This window comes from Parasteatoda tepidariorum, chromosome 1 (assembly GCF_982258835.1).
Source record: "Parasteatoda tepidariorum strain Cologne lab strain chromosome 1, Ptep-v5.0, whole genome shotgun sequence".
Lineage (NCBI taxonomy): Eukaryota > Metazoa > Arthropoda > Arachnida > Araneae > Theridiidae > Parasteatoda > Parasteatoda tepidariorum.
The window spans coordinates 64,800-78,680 of NC_141755.1; the positions used below are offsets into that span (position 1 = coordinate 64,800).

Genomic DNA, 13,881 nt, shown 5'->3' on the forward strand with positions numbered 1-13,881 from the left:
TATTAATTAAAAATCGAATATCAATTACTTTTCTTTATAATGCAATAAAATCTGGCGAGCAGCTATTTAAACGATCAAACACTTCGTTTGTTTATTTGTGGCTTGAAGTTAGGCTCGCAGAAAATGCCGTTCATGGGTTAAATTTAGTAGGAATAACACAACCTGTGACGTAGGCTATAGTATACCCAATTCAAGCGATACAAGTTTATAGGGGTATTTTGCATTTAAGTAATTTACACTTTCTTATAAAAAAAAAAAGTTTTTTTTTTAAATTTATTTAATGCACGTGCGTCTAATAATTTGATAAAATTTAATTATTTTTAAACCAATAAATCTTCAGTCGTTTTTAATTATAAAAAAATTAAAACAAAGCCCTCATTTATTTAATTTGCTTTTATTTCTGAAAAAATTAAAACGAAGTATACATTATTGTTTTAAAAAAAATTTGGCTCTCAGTTAAAATGACCAAATTTTTTTAATTAAATAAAAAGTTAAGCAATATTTTGACGTTTTTTAATAATTTAACAATAGTACTTACAGTAATTTTCTTTCCAAAATTTTTTTCAATACATGTTCGTTTGATAATTTGTTAGATAATCGGTTTCATTTTTAGATAAAAAAATTTTTAGTTGATTTTATTTTCAAGAAAGAAAATAATAATAAATAAATAAATTAAACTAAATTTACTTTTATATTTAATGACTATAGAATTTGACCATTATTCAATAAAACTTTATTAATGTAAGTAGATAAATAAAACAAGGTCTAACGATGTTTCAAAAACACATTTTTTTTCAGCAAATAATTAAAAAAATGTTTTATTAAAGTAAAAATTTCTTTGGTTAACTTTTTACTTTTGCTTTTTTACTCTTAATTTTTAATGCATGTATGTAAAATATCTTGTTACAGTTTTATTATTATTTTTAAACCAACAAATCTTAAGGCATTTTTAATTCAATAAATAAATAAAATGCAGCTTGTATTAGTTTTTACTCTAAAAGTTCACTTTTAGGTCAACCCATCTTTATTATTTTAATTGAAAAATTAACCAATGCTTTTGATGTTATAGAAGCATTTTTTCAGAATTAAAATTTTTTTGTACTATATTTATTCCTTTTTATTTATTTTTGATTGATTTAAAGATTTTTGATTCATAATTTTCGAACATATGTTAAATAACGATAAATCACGTATCTAACTGACGATATATAACGATATAAAATTTCTTACATCGCCCAGTCCTACTTAACACCGTGAAACTGAAATTATATCTGAAATTACCTAATTTTAAGATTAAAATTAAATAAACGATTCAATTTCGCATAAAACAAAATTTTACTTTTAATTTATTTTCTAAAATTGTGAGATTCATCGAAGATAATTTTTCTTTTTCCAAAACTTGCTTTAATTTCAAATTTGAAATATTCCTAATTGTAAAATTTTGAATTTCTTTTGTTATGCACATTTATTTTCATTAAAAATTGGACGTGAGGTCTGACGTATGCATTGGTCATATACACATTTTATAACCGTTGCATTCATATACACATTATTCCGGTCATATACACATTATTTGAACAGCTGACCCAGTTTTGGGGTTTACTACTACTAATGTTCACCTCCGTAGCCTTGTCATTTTGAACCCAATTCAGAAAACGAAGGAACTCCGGCTTCAAGTATTGGGAGAAATTTGCCTTCGAGGAGTACTTTTTTGATGGAACTATTCCACATTTGCGTTACATGGAGAGGAAAACCACGAGAACCTCCCACAGATAGCCTGACAGCAAAATACTCTAACCAATGATTCATCTACCACTGAGGATATTTCACTTCAGCACTGTGGTCGGTGCAAATCGGATGCGGAATTCGTATAGACCAGCTATCGCTGGGATTTAAACCAGGTTCACCTCATTGAAAGGCTAACGCTCTATCGCCTGAGTCATAACGGCAAATGCACATTGTGAGCTAAAAAAATTCAAGTCGCAACCCCTCTGCTTTTACGTGTTTGCATAATATTTGAAAGAACCCTTGAAAACTTTTTACATTTAGAAATAGGCTTATTTTGAGAAATTTTGATTTATATCATATTCTAAACGAAGTAAAAAAAGTGCTAAAGTAATAAAATTTTATCGATTAATCTTTCCGGTTACCATTAAAAATCCATACATTACATATTTATAAAAAATTTACACCAAAGTTATTCAAGTAGAAAAATTTACATCAATAAAACCCACCATAAAAAATTTTATATAAATTCAGTAAATATGATATAAAACATGATATCATTTTAGATGATCCAGAAAAGAACAATAAAAAAGAACAGATATTTTTATTACATTTGATAACAGCTAACAGTTTCTTATATTTGAGTTATCCCCTAAAACGATTTTTAATAATCTATTAATTTTTTAAATAATTTCTTATTTAATTATCTAATCCTTTTAATTTTCTAAATAATTTATGAAATTATTTTTTTCTTGAAAAGGATCAAAACTTATCATGTTTAATCCATGTTTAGTAAAATTAAGTGTTTGTATGAAAAATTAAAAGTGAATTAAAAATGAAAAAAATATTAATTAAAACTAAAATGAGTTTCTTAGTAGTTATTACAACTAAATATAGTATAGAGTCATTATAAGGCACCTTCAATACTTCTCCGAAATAAAAACTAAGAACACTAAGCAAAAAAAAAAAAAAAAAAAAAATTGATTGGTATTCGGTAGTGTGTATTTTTTTACCTAAACTCTAACAGAATTCGAGAATTACCTGGTATGTTTAAAAAACACTGGTAGAAACCGGTTAGTACTGGCATGGCAGAAACCCTTTTCTGCCACATTTGTGGCAGAAACTGGCAAAAATTCGGAAAATGACATAAAAGTAAGTACTGAGATTGACATACAATGGATAATTCGTAGAAAAAACAATTAACTGTTAAACAAAGTATAATTTATTTACAAAATTATCACCATTCAAAATCAAATATTACATTGTTTGCACTCTGCAGTAATCTACAACAAAACACAAGTTTTGATTCAGTTTCAATTTGCTATGCGCGAACGAGCAATTTGAGAAAGATTCTCTCAAGTACAGCAGAACTAGCAGGCATTGCCATCAAGGCAAGATTTGTGAAACTTTCATCTATTGCATATTTTTTAAAACTGGACCACCATGTAGCAGCTGGGGTAGTTGCCAAAACTTGACTGAGAAAATAAATTTCAGGAAATGGGACCGATTTGTTTTGCAAAGCTATGACATAAGGTACAAAATCTGGGTTAATATTGGCTAGTAAAATTCTAGCACTTTCTTCTTGAGCACATGATAATTTCAACCCCAAATACTTTGGATGCAGCATATAAGCTAGCAAATGATAATCAGTAACTGCCTGTTTAAATCTGTATGTCACTTCTTTTTTATAAACAGCTATAAGATTCTCTTTACTTAATTCATTTTTCAGTTTACTTAAACAAAATGTCATTAAGCAATTACTAGAACTAATATAGACGTTTTTTTAGTTTCTGCCAGTTTTTACCGGTTATAACCAGTTTCTGCCGGCAAAAAGCCAACCCTAAATGCATATAGATTTATTTACGTTTTTAAAGCTAATGAATAGTGTTATAATTTAATTACGTTATAAAAGGTTAAGTACCTCAATTAAAGTCACTTTTAACAGAGCCAAGAGCTCTAAATAACAATATGAAACTAAAAAGAATGCGCACGTGACTAAAAAATGTGAACATTTTAAACTCTATGACAATTCGATTTATTTACAAATGACGTACTAATTACTAATCTTAATTATTGAAAAACTACTGCAGAAAACTGGAAACCCATTACAATTATTAAATTACGAATGAGTTTCAACAAAATTAAAATTCTGCGATTAAATAAAATTGTACAAAAGAAAATTTGGAACTCCGTAGTATCATGATACACAAATTTCAGAAATGATAGTGATTTTAGCACAATTCCATAAATGAAAATAATGCAACGAACTGAAACTGAAAATAATACATCAGAGTACGTAGCAAAATTTTTGAACCAAAAAATGAACCCCTTTTAAGCACTTTTCAAGAGCTCAAAAAAAATTTTAAGCACTTTAAAAAATAATAATTAGGCAGGGTTGGTAAGCTAATGACAATTGAAGGTTTTAACTAGGGATGTAACGAATATTTGGCCACTATTCGGTATTCGGCCCTTTTGCCTAATATTCGGTTAGCCGAATATTTGGCTAAATATTCGGCAAACTATTATTTGGAAAATTATTTTTCGACGTAGTTTTTTTTGGAGGATTTAGATTTTTTTGGATTTGAATCAATTTATTAAACCAGGGGTCTGTCCAGACATTTCGTGAAAGGTCCGTTTTTCGTGAAATTGTGAAAAAATTACTCACATTTTTTCAAACAGGGTCCGTTTTTATGAATTTGTGCAAATAGGGTCCGTTATTGCAAAAAAAAAAAAACTTTTTCAAGGAGTTTTTAAATTGTAAAGACATACAAGATTATGCTCAACACTGTAAAATTATAATTAAAAAAATAAAATTTTGAAAACTAAACAACAATTGCTGCTTCTAAATTAGAGATGCAACATACAAATATTTGGTATTTAGCCTATACTGCTGAACGCAGAATATTAATTTCGGACGAATAATGGAAGAATCGTCTGCCGAAGGCAAAACTTAATTCGTTTACATCCATCTCTCTTGTTTTCTGCCCTGGAAAGGGTTTATTCGATTAACAAAATAATAATGAAGATAAACAAATTTGTGAAGGGTCCGATTAAAAGAAAAATCATTTTGTGAAGGGTCCGTTTTTATGAAAAGATATTTTGTGAAGGGTCCGTTAAAGGACCCAAATTTCTTCTAAACAGACCCCTGTAAACAATAATCTAAAATCGTATTTTTAACTATACGTTACTGGAAATAGTTTTACAAATATTTTATCTTAATATCTACTTATTTTCATTATCCTAAACACTTCTGTGGAAGTTTCTTTTCTCTTTACCCTATACAAATAATACAGATAAGTTTTGAATATTTTTCAATAATGACTGTAAAAAAAAAAAAATATGAATGTTTTTTTTAAATGTTACTATTCAGCGGCCGAATATTCCGTATTCGGTCAAATCACTATTCGATACATCGATGGTAAAGATTAAATCGTCATGCGAAAAAAACCTTTCGACATTGCTATTATAAATATGAAGTTTTTTTTTTAATTATCATACATGAAAATCTTCATCAGTTATGCTCTGAAATTTATTTAACATATAACTCTTATTGTTTTAAAAATTACTGTCAGAATCCCTAATTTCCCTAATTTAAAAATATGTCAAATTGCAATTTATCAAAGTCCTTAATTTGTTTAATTATTCGAAATAAAAATACAGAAACAATTATTTTATAAGAGAGCACTTAACAATCATCTTACTTTATATATGTAAAATCAGTTTCATTTACTTTCATTTTAACTCTTTTTTTTTTCCAAAGCAAACAATTACAAAAAAAAAAAAAAAAAAAAAAAAAAAGGAAAGAAAGAAAAAAGGAGAAGAAAAAAATGTTTTGAAGTTTTTCGAACTCTAAGTTCCTTTTTCAGTTTTGTATGAATAAAACCTAAATTGATGCGAAGCTGTATATACCAGAATGTTGACATACTAAAACTATTATAACATAATAAAATATCATGCAATTAAGAAATTTAATGTTGTTGTTGTTTCTAATTCCCAAGAGGTCCATCCTAATAGACCAATTCCATAAGTCCAAAAATGTCCAGGAAGTCTAAAAACAGATGAGGTTTTGAAAAAACCTCGTTGATCTTAAAATCGATGCAGTTTAGAATATGCTCGGGCGAAGCCTGAGCAGTCCTACATTTAGTGCAAAGTCCAAAAGTCTTTTGCCCCTGAACATACGAGAGACACCTCAAGTGACCACTTGCAAAGCGAGACAAACAAGTCTGCTGGCTTCTAGGTCCCCCAAAAAGCAAGGCACTTCCAGGTCGTTTTCTGAAATACCAATTATGCGGAGGAGGAACCCTCAAATCCTGCAAGCTGCCTCACCGTGGCGAGGGGGTGCCACTGGGCGGAATGGGCGAAGTACGTCGGGAGCTTAGCTCCTGGTAGGGCCACCCTAGGCGTGAAGGCCATTCCATTATGCCCAACTAATGCTAGCAGGTGAAACTATGGAGCTAAATCAGTCTTCTACCTTTGGTGCTCCAGGTCACTTTCGGCCAACAGAAGCTGTAACACTTTCCCCTGTACCATGAGTCTAGTTCAAGAAATTTAATTTAAAACTGAATTAAATATGGATAGTAAATAACTAAACCCCTTGAACTGATTGATTTAAAAAATCATTAACTCATTTACACAAACATTTATATATTTTTTAAAAATTATAATTAGTTTACTTACTATTATAGTCATGATGTATTGGAAATATGTACATATATACAGGAGTGCAGAAAATTCTCAGCTCCTAATATTTCCTAAGAAAGTAGTTTTTTTTTTTTTTGTTTTTTTTGATCGAAATTTTTCCAAAAATTTTAACGTTTTTCTTTCCTTTTCTTTCAGTACAATAAATTTTTAAAAATATTTTTGGAAAGTAAAGTAAATAAATAAATAAATTCTTTTTGATTCTACACATTTCTTCAATAAACGAACAAATGCTAAAAATTATTAGAAATCAAAATATATTGAAATAGTAATAATTTATTAAATTAAAAGTCCCACTCATAAAGTTAAAGAATTTAAAGTAATAAATACACAAATTGGCATTTAATATTTTTTAACAAAGAAAAATATTGCAAAGTGACAATTATTTTAAAAATAAAATATTTTGTAGGAATTTATTGAGACTGAAAGTTTTCTTATGGTTGTCTGAATTTATCTGCAAAGCTCGTTCGCATGATAAAATTATACTTAGATTCTACTAAACTGCGAATAAGTAATAATAACAAACATATAGAATTTTTTTTTTTTAAATTGAAGATCAGACAATATTATAAGACTTGTACCATGTTATTAAAAAAATCAATTAACAATTTCAATGGTTTTGGCTATATTTTTATAAATGATAAATAATATAAATCATAATTATACTAGTATATAATGGAAGTATTGCGCATGATTTAATATCCTATAAAATGTGCTCAATGCTAATAAAGAAACGTGTCCCAGGTTCTTGACACTTTTCGACAGGGCTTTGACGTGTCAAGTCAAAAATTAGTTTTAGACGTCAAAATCCCAACTCTGTAATTAGTATATTCGCACTATTAAAATTTTGTTTTTCCTACAGTTGAAAATTCTTCATAAATACATTAACAAAATGCAAAATAATTTTCAAAGACTTTACATGATCATGATAAAATAACTAGTTTCTGGCAAACAACTCTTTTCTTGATTATAATGACCGCAAAAAAAAACAACAAAACAATATTACACAATTTTAAATATATTCAATATTGAATGGCTCATTCTATTTTTAAATTAATAATTAGTTTATAATTAACTATGTAAAAATTTTTAATTCAATATTATAATTAATTTAGCTATTATTTAAAAAGGTTATCGAGTGTATTTTTTAGATTTAAATAAAAGCTATTTATAAAAGCATATTTACCAAAACATTAACAAAATTAATATTATTGATCATACTGAATTAATAAAGATGTGTAAAGATTTAAACTAAAAAACTAGGAAAACTCTACATTCATATTACAAATGTAAATTAGTGAATGGCCCCTAAAATGGTTCCAATACTCATAATATTTATTTGAATTTTTAATTTCATTAAGAGATGAATTAAAGTTTTTTGGAATGACGAATCTGAATTTTTCAACATAACTAAGCATAAGATTTTTTGATGCATTTAAAATATTGAAAGCTTCTCTCTTCATACATTTTTAAAATCTTACCTCTATATATTAATGAGATATCTCATAAAAAAAACTTAAGAGAACTGAAATTTTTAAACAAAAATATGTAACAAGTAAAAAATAAAGTTATAATATACAATTTACGAAAATTTTATGCACTTGGTGGACGATTCCTTAGATAAAAATCTTACGCTCAAAATTGTCACTCAATTTTTAAATTTAATGAATAAAACGGTGATGGAAATTTTCAGCTTTGAGATTCTTGACTGCTCTGGTGACCAACATGAAAATACGTAATTAGTGAATGATCCCCAAGCCAAGTTCAAAGATTATGGAACTGGTCTATAAATAGAATATAGCGAGAAGGTGGTTAGCTTGCCATTGACGGAAACGATAGCGCTTCGAAAACGATAAAATTAACAAGAGAAATAAAATTTCTACTGCTTTTAAGGAAAAAGATTTGACAATGTTGAATGGTCCGCCTCATCCGAGAAAATTCGTGTGATTTAAGAGGGCGTAAAAAGAAACCTGAAATTGAGAATCTCTTGAAAATGCAGCAGAGTAGCATATGAGAGAGAGCAAGAAACCTTCCCACTGAATTCAGCTCATTATAAGCACATAAAGACCCGCAAATATTTTATAGAGTATGTAAAACGGTTGGAGTTTTCTTATGCTGCAGATCGACGCTACGCCGAAATAGATTGGGGTTGAATGAATTGTGAAAATTTTGAATCGAACAATTTACACAATATTTTTAAATTTGTCGGTATAATTGGCATAATTCATGGAGAAAATCAACGGGGTAAAGAAAAATATTTCGAACAGGAAAAATGAAGCACTTTTTAAAAACACACAATGAAAAAAACACCTTTAAGGGCTTTTAAAAATCAAAAATAAGCACTTTATAAAAACGCTACATACCTTGTAACACACTTGTACTTATTAATGCTGATTACCGAAACAGAACTAGAAAATAAAGTGAAATAGAAAACAAACATTAGTTATTAAATACAGAAAACCAAAAAAATAAGTTTAGATAAAAAAAGTCTCAATCAAATTATATTTAAATTCAAGAATTAGAAAAATTACCTTTAAAAATATTGCTTGACTTCCCCACCTTCAAAAGGAGAAGGAAACTTCCCGCCACCAGTGAAACGAAAATAAAAGAAAACTGAAATAAAGAAGAAAAAAAAGTGCGGGAACGAGTCACAGGAAAAATAAGAAAATTTATCGATATTTTCGATTCATAATTTGAGGTGATGTTTTTCACTGCGACATTTATTAGCAAAAAAGGAATCGGCGTCAGCAGATTTCTGTAAAAAAGGAATTAAATAATGTAATTTTGGAAGAATTTTATGCTGAGAACTTTAAAAACAGAAGATGATAAAGCAAACTCAAATGAAACATACTTTGAAAAAATATAACTTTTTAAATATTTAAACTAAAAGTGATTACGAAAGGAAAATCACGTGAATGACACAAGTCAGTGAATGACGTCAGAACGTGAATGACACAAATCACTTAACACACACACTGCTGGTCACCTGCTCCTAAACGAAGTCATCGCTACGATGCTTTACATAGTTCCTTTACGTGTACTAACTCACCGTTTTCATTTCTCCCCTGTTCCCTAATTCAATCCACAGCATAAGTAATCAGTGAATTTGAAGTTTTTGACGAACTCATATGGTGGCTGGTACTGGAACTGCGTTGTTTTCCAGGGCACCTGCACCGGGTTGCTTATTCCTTGTAGAAAAGTTGTTATTGCCAAAAAAGGTAAAAAAAAAACCAGAAGTAGGGGTTTGCATGATAATTGGCGAGATAAAAAGAAAGATAAAGTTAAATTTAATTCTCCTTAGTAATTAAGTAAAAAAAAAGTTTCAAGATCCTGGTGTCGAACTATCTGGCCATAGGTTAGGTCGGAAAAGTTGGCGAATAATTCTTACAGTACGGCACTGCAGGTTAATTCTTGACCCACTCTCAGGCTTATTTACAATTGAAGAAGGGAATATTTACATGGGGTATTTACTAAAAAAGTTAATATGGGAATTTTAACAAGAGGATATTTGTATGAGAAAAATTACTTATGAAGAAAATAAGAATAATAAAAGATTAAGGCATGTTTCCTTGAAAAACATGCAAACATTAAGATATTCAAAGAGCATTTCTTGTTAGAGAACTCATCTTATTTTTTATTTTTTTATCAGAAACATACTATTTTTCTTCCGAACAATATTATGAATAGTGCTGCCATCTAGCAGTGAATTATTTAGTTGGAAAAAGTTTTGTTCAGGAATTGGAGCCAAATAGTGCTTCCATCTAGTGGGCAAAAGTTTCTTTTTAGCAATTCTGTTTCATTCCAAAATGTGGCCGTAAAGTGTTTTCATCTGTCTGATTTAATTTCCAATTTGTATTTCAGTCTTCAGTAAAAAATGGATTCTGGATGATGTTTAATCTATTGAAAGAGAAAAGAAGAGAATAATAAGAAAAAAAAAAACTTTCTTGAGACTCCGAAGTTAGTTGGTAGTCTTCTTGAAAACAACGTTAAAGCAAGAAAAAAAAAATTTTTATAGCAAAAGACATTGTAAAAATTGTTATGAAGATTGTCCAACTTATTTGTTGTCAATTCTTAAAATTGTTCTTGGTCTGTATTTATTACTTATGCGATAGTGGTCATATATTGATAGGTTTTAAATTTCAATATTTTTGATGTAGATTAAGTTAATATAGAACAGTCATGTTAAAAATACGGCCCGAGATCGCAATCAGTAGCGGATCCAGCGGGGGGGGGGGGGTCTTAATCGAATCGATACGGTCGGAGAAGGATTTTAGTTGTACTGCGAAGGTATTGTGCATATGTTTGTGTCGTGCGCTTGCGATATCCATAATTATTGTGTCGAGTTCCATAATTGTTACGATTTTGGCATAATGGCACAAAAACGTAAAGTTGATAGTGAATGCAGAGTTTCTTCAGTCTAAATGAGAAATTGCATATTTTTCATAGAATGGAAAGGTAAACCACTGTGTTTGATTTGCAATCAAGTTGCTGTTTGTAAGGAGTTTAACTTGAAAAGACACTATGATACAAATCATAAATCAAAATTCGATTGTTACACTAAAAAAGTAAGAATGGACTCATTGTCATCTTTAAAATCTAAACTTCAAGGTCAACAATCGATGTTTACTAAAGCTAATACAGAAAGCGAAGATGCCCTGAAATCAAGTTTTATTATTGCATTAGAAATCGCGAAGAGATCAAAACCTTTCACTGATGGTGATTTTATTAAAGACTGTATGTTGAATGTTGCCGATGTTTCATTTCAATTTCAAAAGTCAATAATTCACAATATTTCGCTGTCAAGAAACACTGTTGCTTCAAGAATAAATGATTTATCTCAAAATTTGGTTCTTCAACTGAAGGAGAAAATTAAGGAATTTACAAACTTTTCACTGGCTGTTGACGAGAGCACTGATACTGTCGATACAGCTCAACTTGCTGTTTTTATACGAGGCATTAACAGTAACTTTGAAATAACTGAAGAAATATTTAAGTGCGTTCCATTGACAGGTACTACAACAGCAAATGATATTTATTCTGCAATTTAGCATTTGATAGCAGAATATGAACTCGACTGGAATATACTTAGCAGCACAACTACGGATGGCTCTCCTGCCATCCGTAGCAAACATTCGGGCGTTGTAACTAAATTAAAACAGAAAAGATCAGGGAATTTTGTGGGATTTCACTGTATAATTCATCAGGAATCATTGGTATCCAAACATTTAAAAATGGACCATGTCAGGCAACCTGTAATTAAAGTAGTAAATTTTATAAGGAGAAGAGGACTAAACCACCGACAGTTCAGGCAGTTTTTACAAGATTTGTACGACAATTTTTCTGATGTCCCTTATTTCACCGAAGTTCGTTGGCTCAGTCGAGGAGTAGTTTTAGAAAGATTTTTTGCATTACTGTTATATCTTATTTTTTGAATAATAAAAAAAAAATATATTTAAGGAATCAAAAGTGATTTAATTAAATTACGTTGTGATAATTTTTACCGTCAATTAACATAATTTGCCAGATATAACATGTAGAAGTGACTTAAGCTAATTTAAAATTATTAGCACGTTTACTGTTACTACAATAATAATCTTGATTAGCTGAAAGATAGAAGTAACTTAAACTTAAAGGATTCACATCCAACAACATAACTATTCCAGGTTAAATGTTTTATTTAAAGAACTTCATCATTATTCAAATTACGTTACACCTTAACAAGAGGTAGTTACTGCTATACTACTTACATATTAGTTCTTGCAGTTATTTAAGAATTTCCATTTTTTATATTATTATACAACAAAAAGAAAAAAAAAATAATGGGCACATAATATGTACAGAAACTTTTTTTAACACGTAGAATATTACGTAAGCAACGCTCGTAAACTACATTTTTAAAATTCTTTCAAATGTAAAGTTGAACTATTAGTTGTATTAGATGTCACAAAATAACATTGAAGCAGAGAAAAATCTAATAAAAACTGTACCAATATTTTATGAGGTAGGAGACATTCCAAACATTAAAAAAGAATTGAATAGCAGAATTAAAAGATAATTATTTATAATAATTTAAGCCTAAATAAGAGAACATATTATGTTTAGAATTTTGATAATTTATGGTTACAAATTACAACATGAAACACTGTTGTCTTTCCTGCGTTAAAAGTAAAATTTTCCAAACAATCCAAACAATCTTCAAATGCCCACTTATTTAGATTTAAATTAAGAGAAACAATTATTCATTATTGAAATTACAAAATTAATTATTGATATATTTTTGAATAAGAATTATTGATACATTTTTATAAAAAAAAATTCTTTCGAATAACGCTTTTTAAAAATGCACAAATTATTTCCTGATAATCTAAGCGAATTTTTAGTAACTATTCGAGTGTTTTTTATAATTAAAAAATATCTAAATATATTTTTGCTTATAATTAGAGCATCAGAAAAAAAAAATTATAAAACGAACACCAGTCTCAAATCTGTGTCAAAAGATTATTAATATGCTACTTTTGTAATTTTTCGCCTACACTTTACGACGACGACAAATGAACCAACAGCAACGAAAGCATTCTTTTAAAAAAATTTGAAAGCATTCTTATATAAAACTTAAGTGCCACGAATATCTTTTTCGAGAAATATTTGATTTTTTAATCTTTTTTATTATTATTTTGTAAAAAAAATTTCTTAATCGAGTCTTTTAATGTTTATGAGTTTTTTAAATATAACATAGTAATCATAAAGCATCTTTATGGTAATACCATGCTACCATTCATAAAGCACCTTTATGAACGGTAGCATCTTCACTTGAATTCTATACATAAACTATCATTGTGAAATATTGATTCTTTTACACTATAATTTTAAGGTTTCAAAAAAAGAAAAGATAAGCAAATGCTATAGTTTGATTAGCATTTTCAATCGGATAATGCAATGCTATATGCCCTTTAAATTGAGGTATAAAAAGAAGCACGAAAACACACAATATGTATATATAATCTTCAAAAAGTTAGCAATGGAGTCCCCCCCTCTCCTCATCTGAACGGTACCCTTGAGAAAAATACTGAGAAACGTCGTGTAATGTTTTAGCTCAATTTTATAGAATGAAGATAAGATTACTATTTTGTTAAAGAGATAGAGCTGACGAGAGAATAATTTTACGAGAACTGAACGAACAAAGTATTTTAAAGCTTGCATCTTGAATTGCAGATGATACAAATTTTTTATAAAATTATATTTGAAATCTTTAAATAGTTTTTGTCTAATTAAATTTCTTTACTTTTTACTGATTTATTCCTTTTTATAAGAGAATAAGAGGTGAATAAGAAAGTCTTTCACCCTAAAAATCCCTTGCTTCCCCGTAAAATTCCCACTCCTACTAAAGGAAGAATTAATCAACTATGTCGCAAAATCGAGGTAAATCGGTTTTCCATTTGAGACCCTTCATCGTCTTTG

General features: G+C 28.7%; 2 protein-coding genes and 1 long non-coding RNA gene across 4 annotated transcripts in view; 2 read left to right on the forward strand and 1 right to left on the reverse strand.

The window, feature by feature from the left end:
• Positions 1–9,094, reverse strand: part of LOC147816250 (uncharacterized) — a 64,784-nt gene extending 55,690 nt beyond the window's left edge. For both annotated transcript variants that reach the window (XR_015431463.1, XR_015431462.1), the window contains exons 1-2: positions 8,955–9,094; positions 8,787–8,831 (exon numbers count right to left, since the gene is read on the reverse strand). This is a non-coding gene — a long non-coding RNA (uncharacterized LOC147816250). The remainder of the gene's footprint in view (positions 1–8,786; positions 8,832–8,954) is intronic.
• The window catches only part of Mcad (Medium-chain acyl-CoA dehydrogenase), a 141,631-nt gene that overhangs the window by 51,624 nt on the left and 76,126 nt on the right, over positions 1–13,881 (forward strand). The window lies entirely within an intron of this gene.
• LOC139425049 (general transcription factor II-I repeat domain-containing protein 2A-like) lies at positions 10,995–11,471 on the forward strand. The gene has a single exon (XM_071178046.2). The coding sequence runs from the start codon at positions 10,995–10,997 to the stop codon at positions 11,469–11,471; it is 477 nt and encodes a 158-aa protein (XP_071034147.2).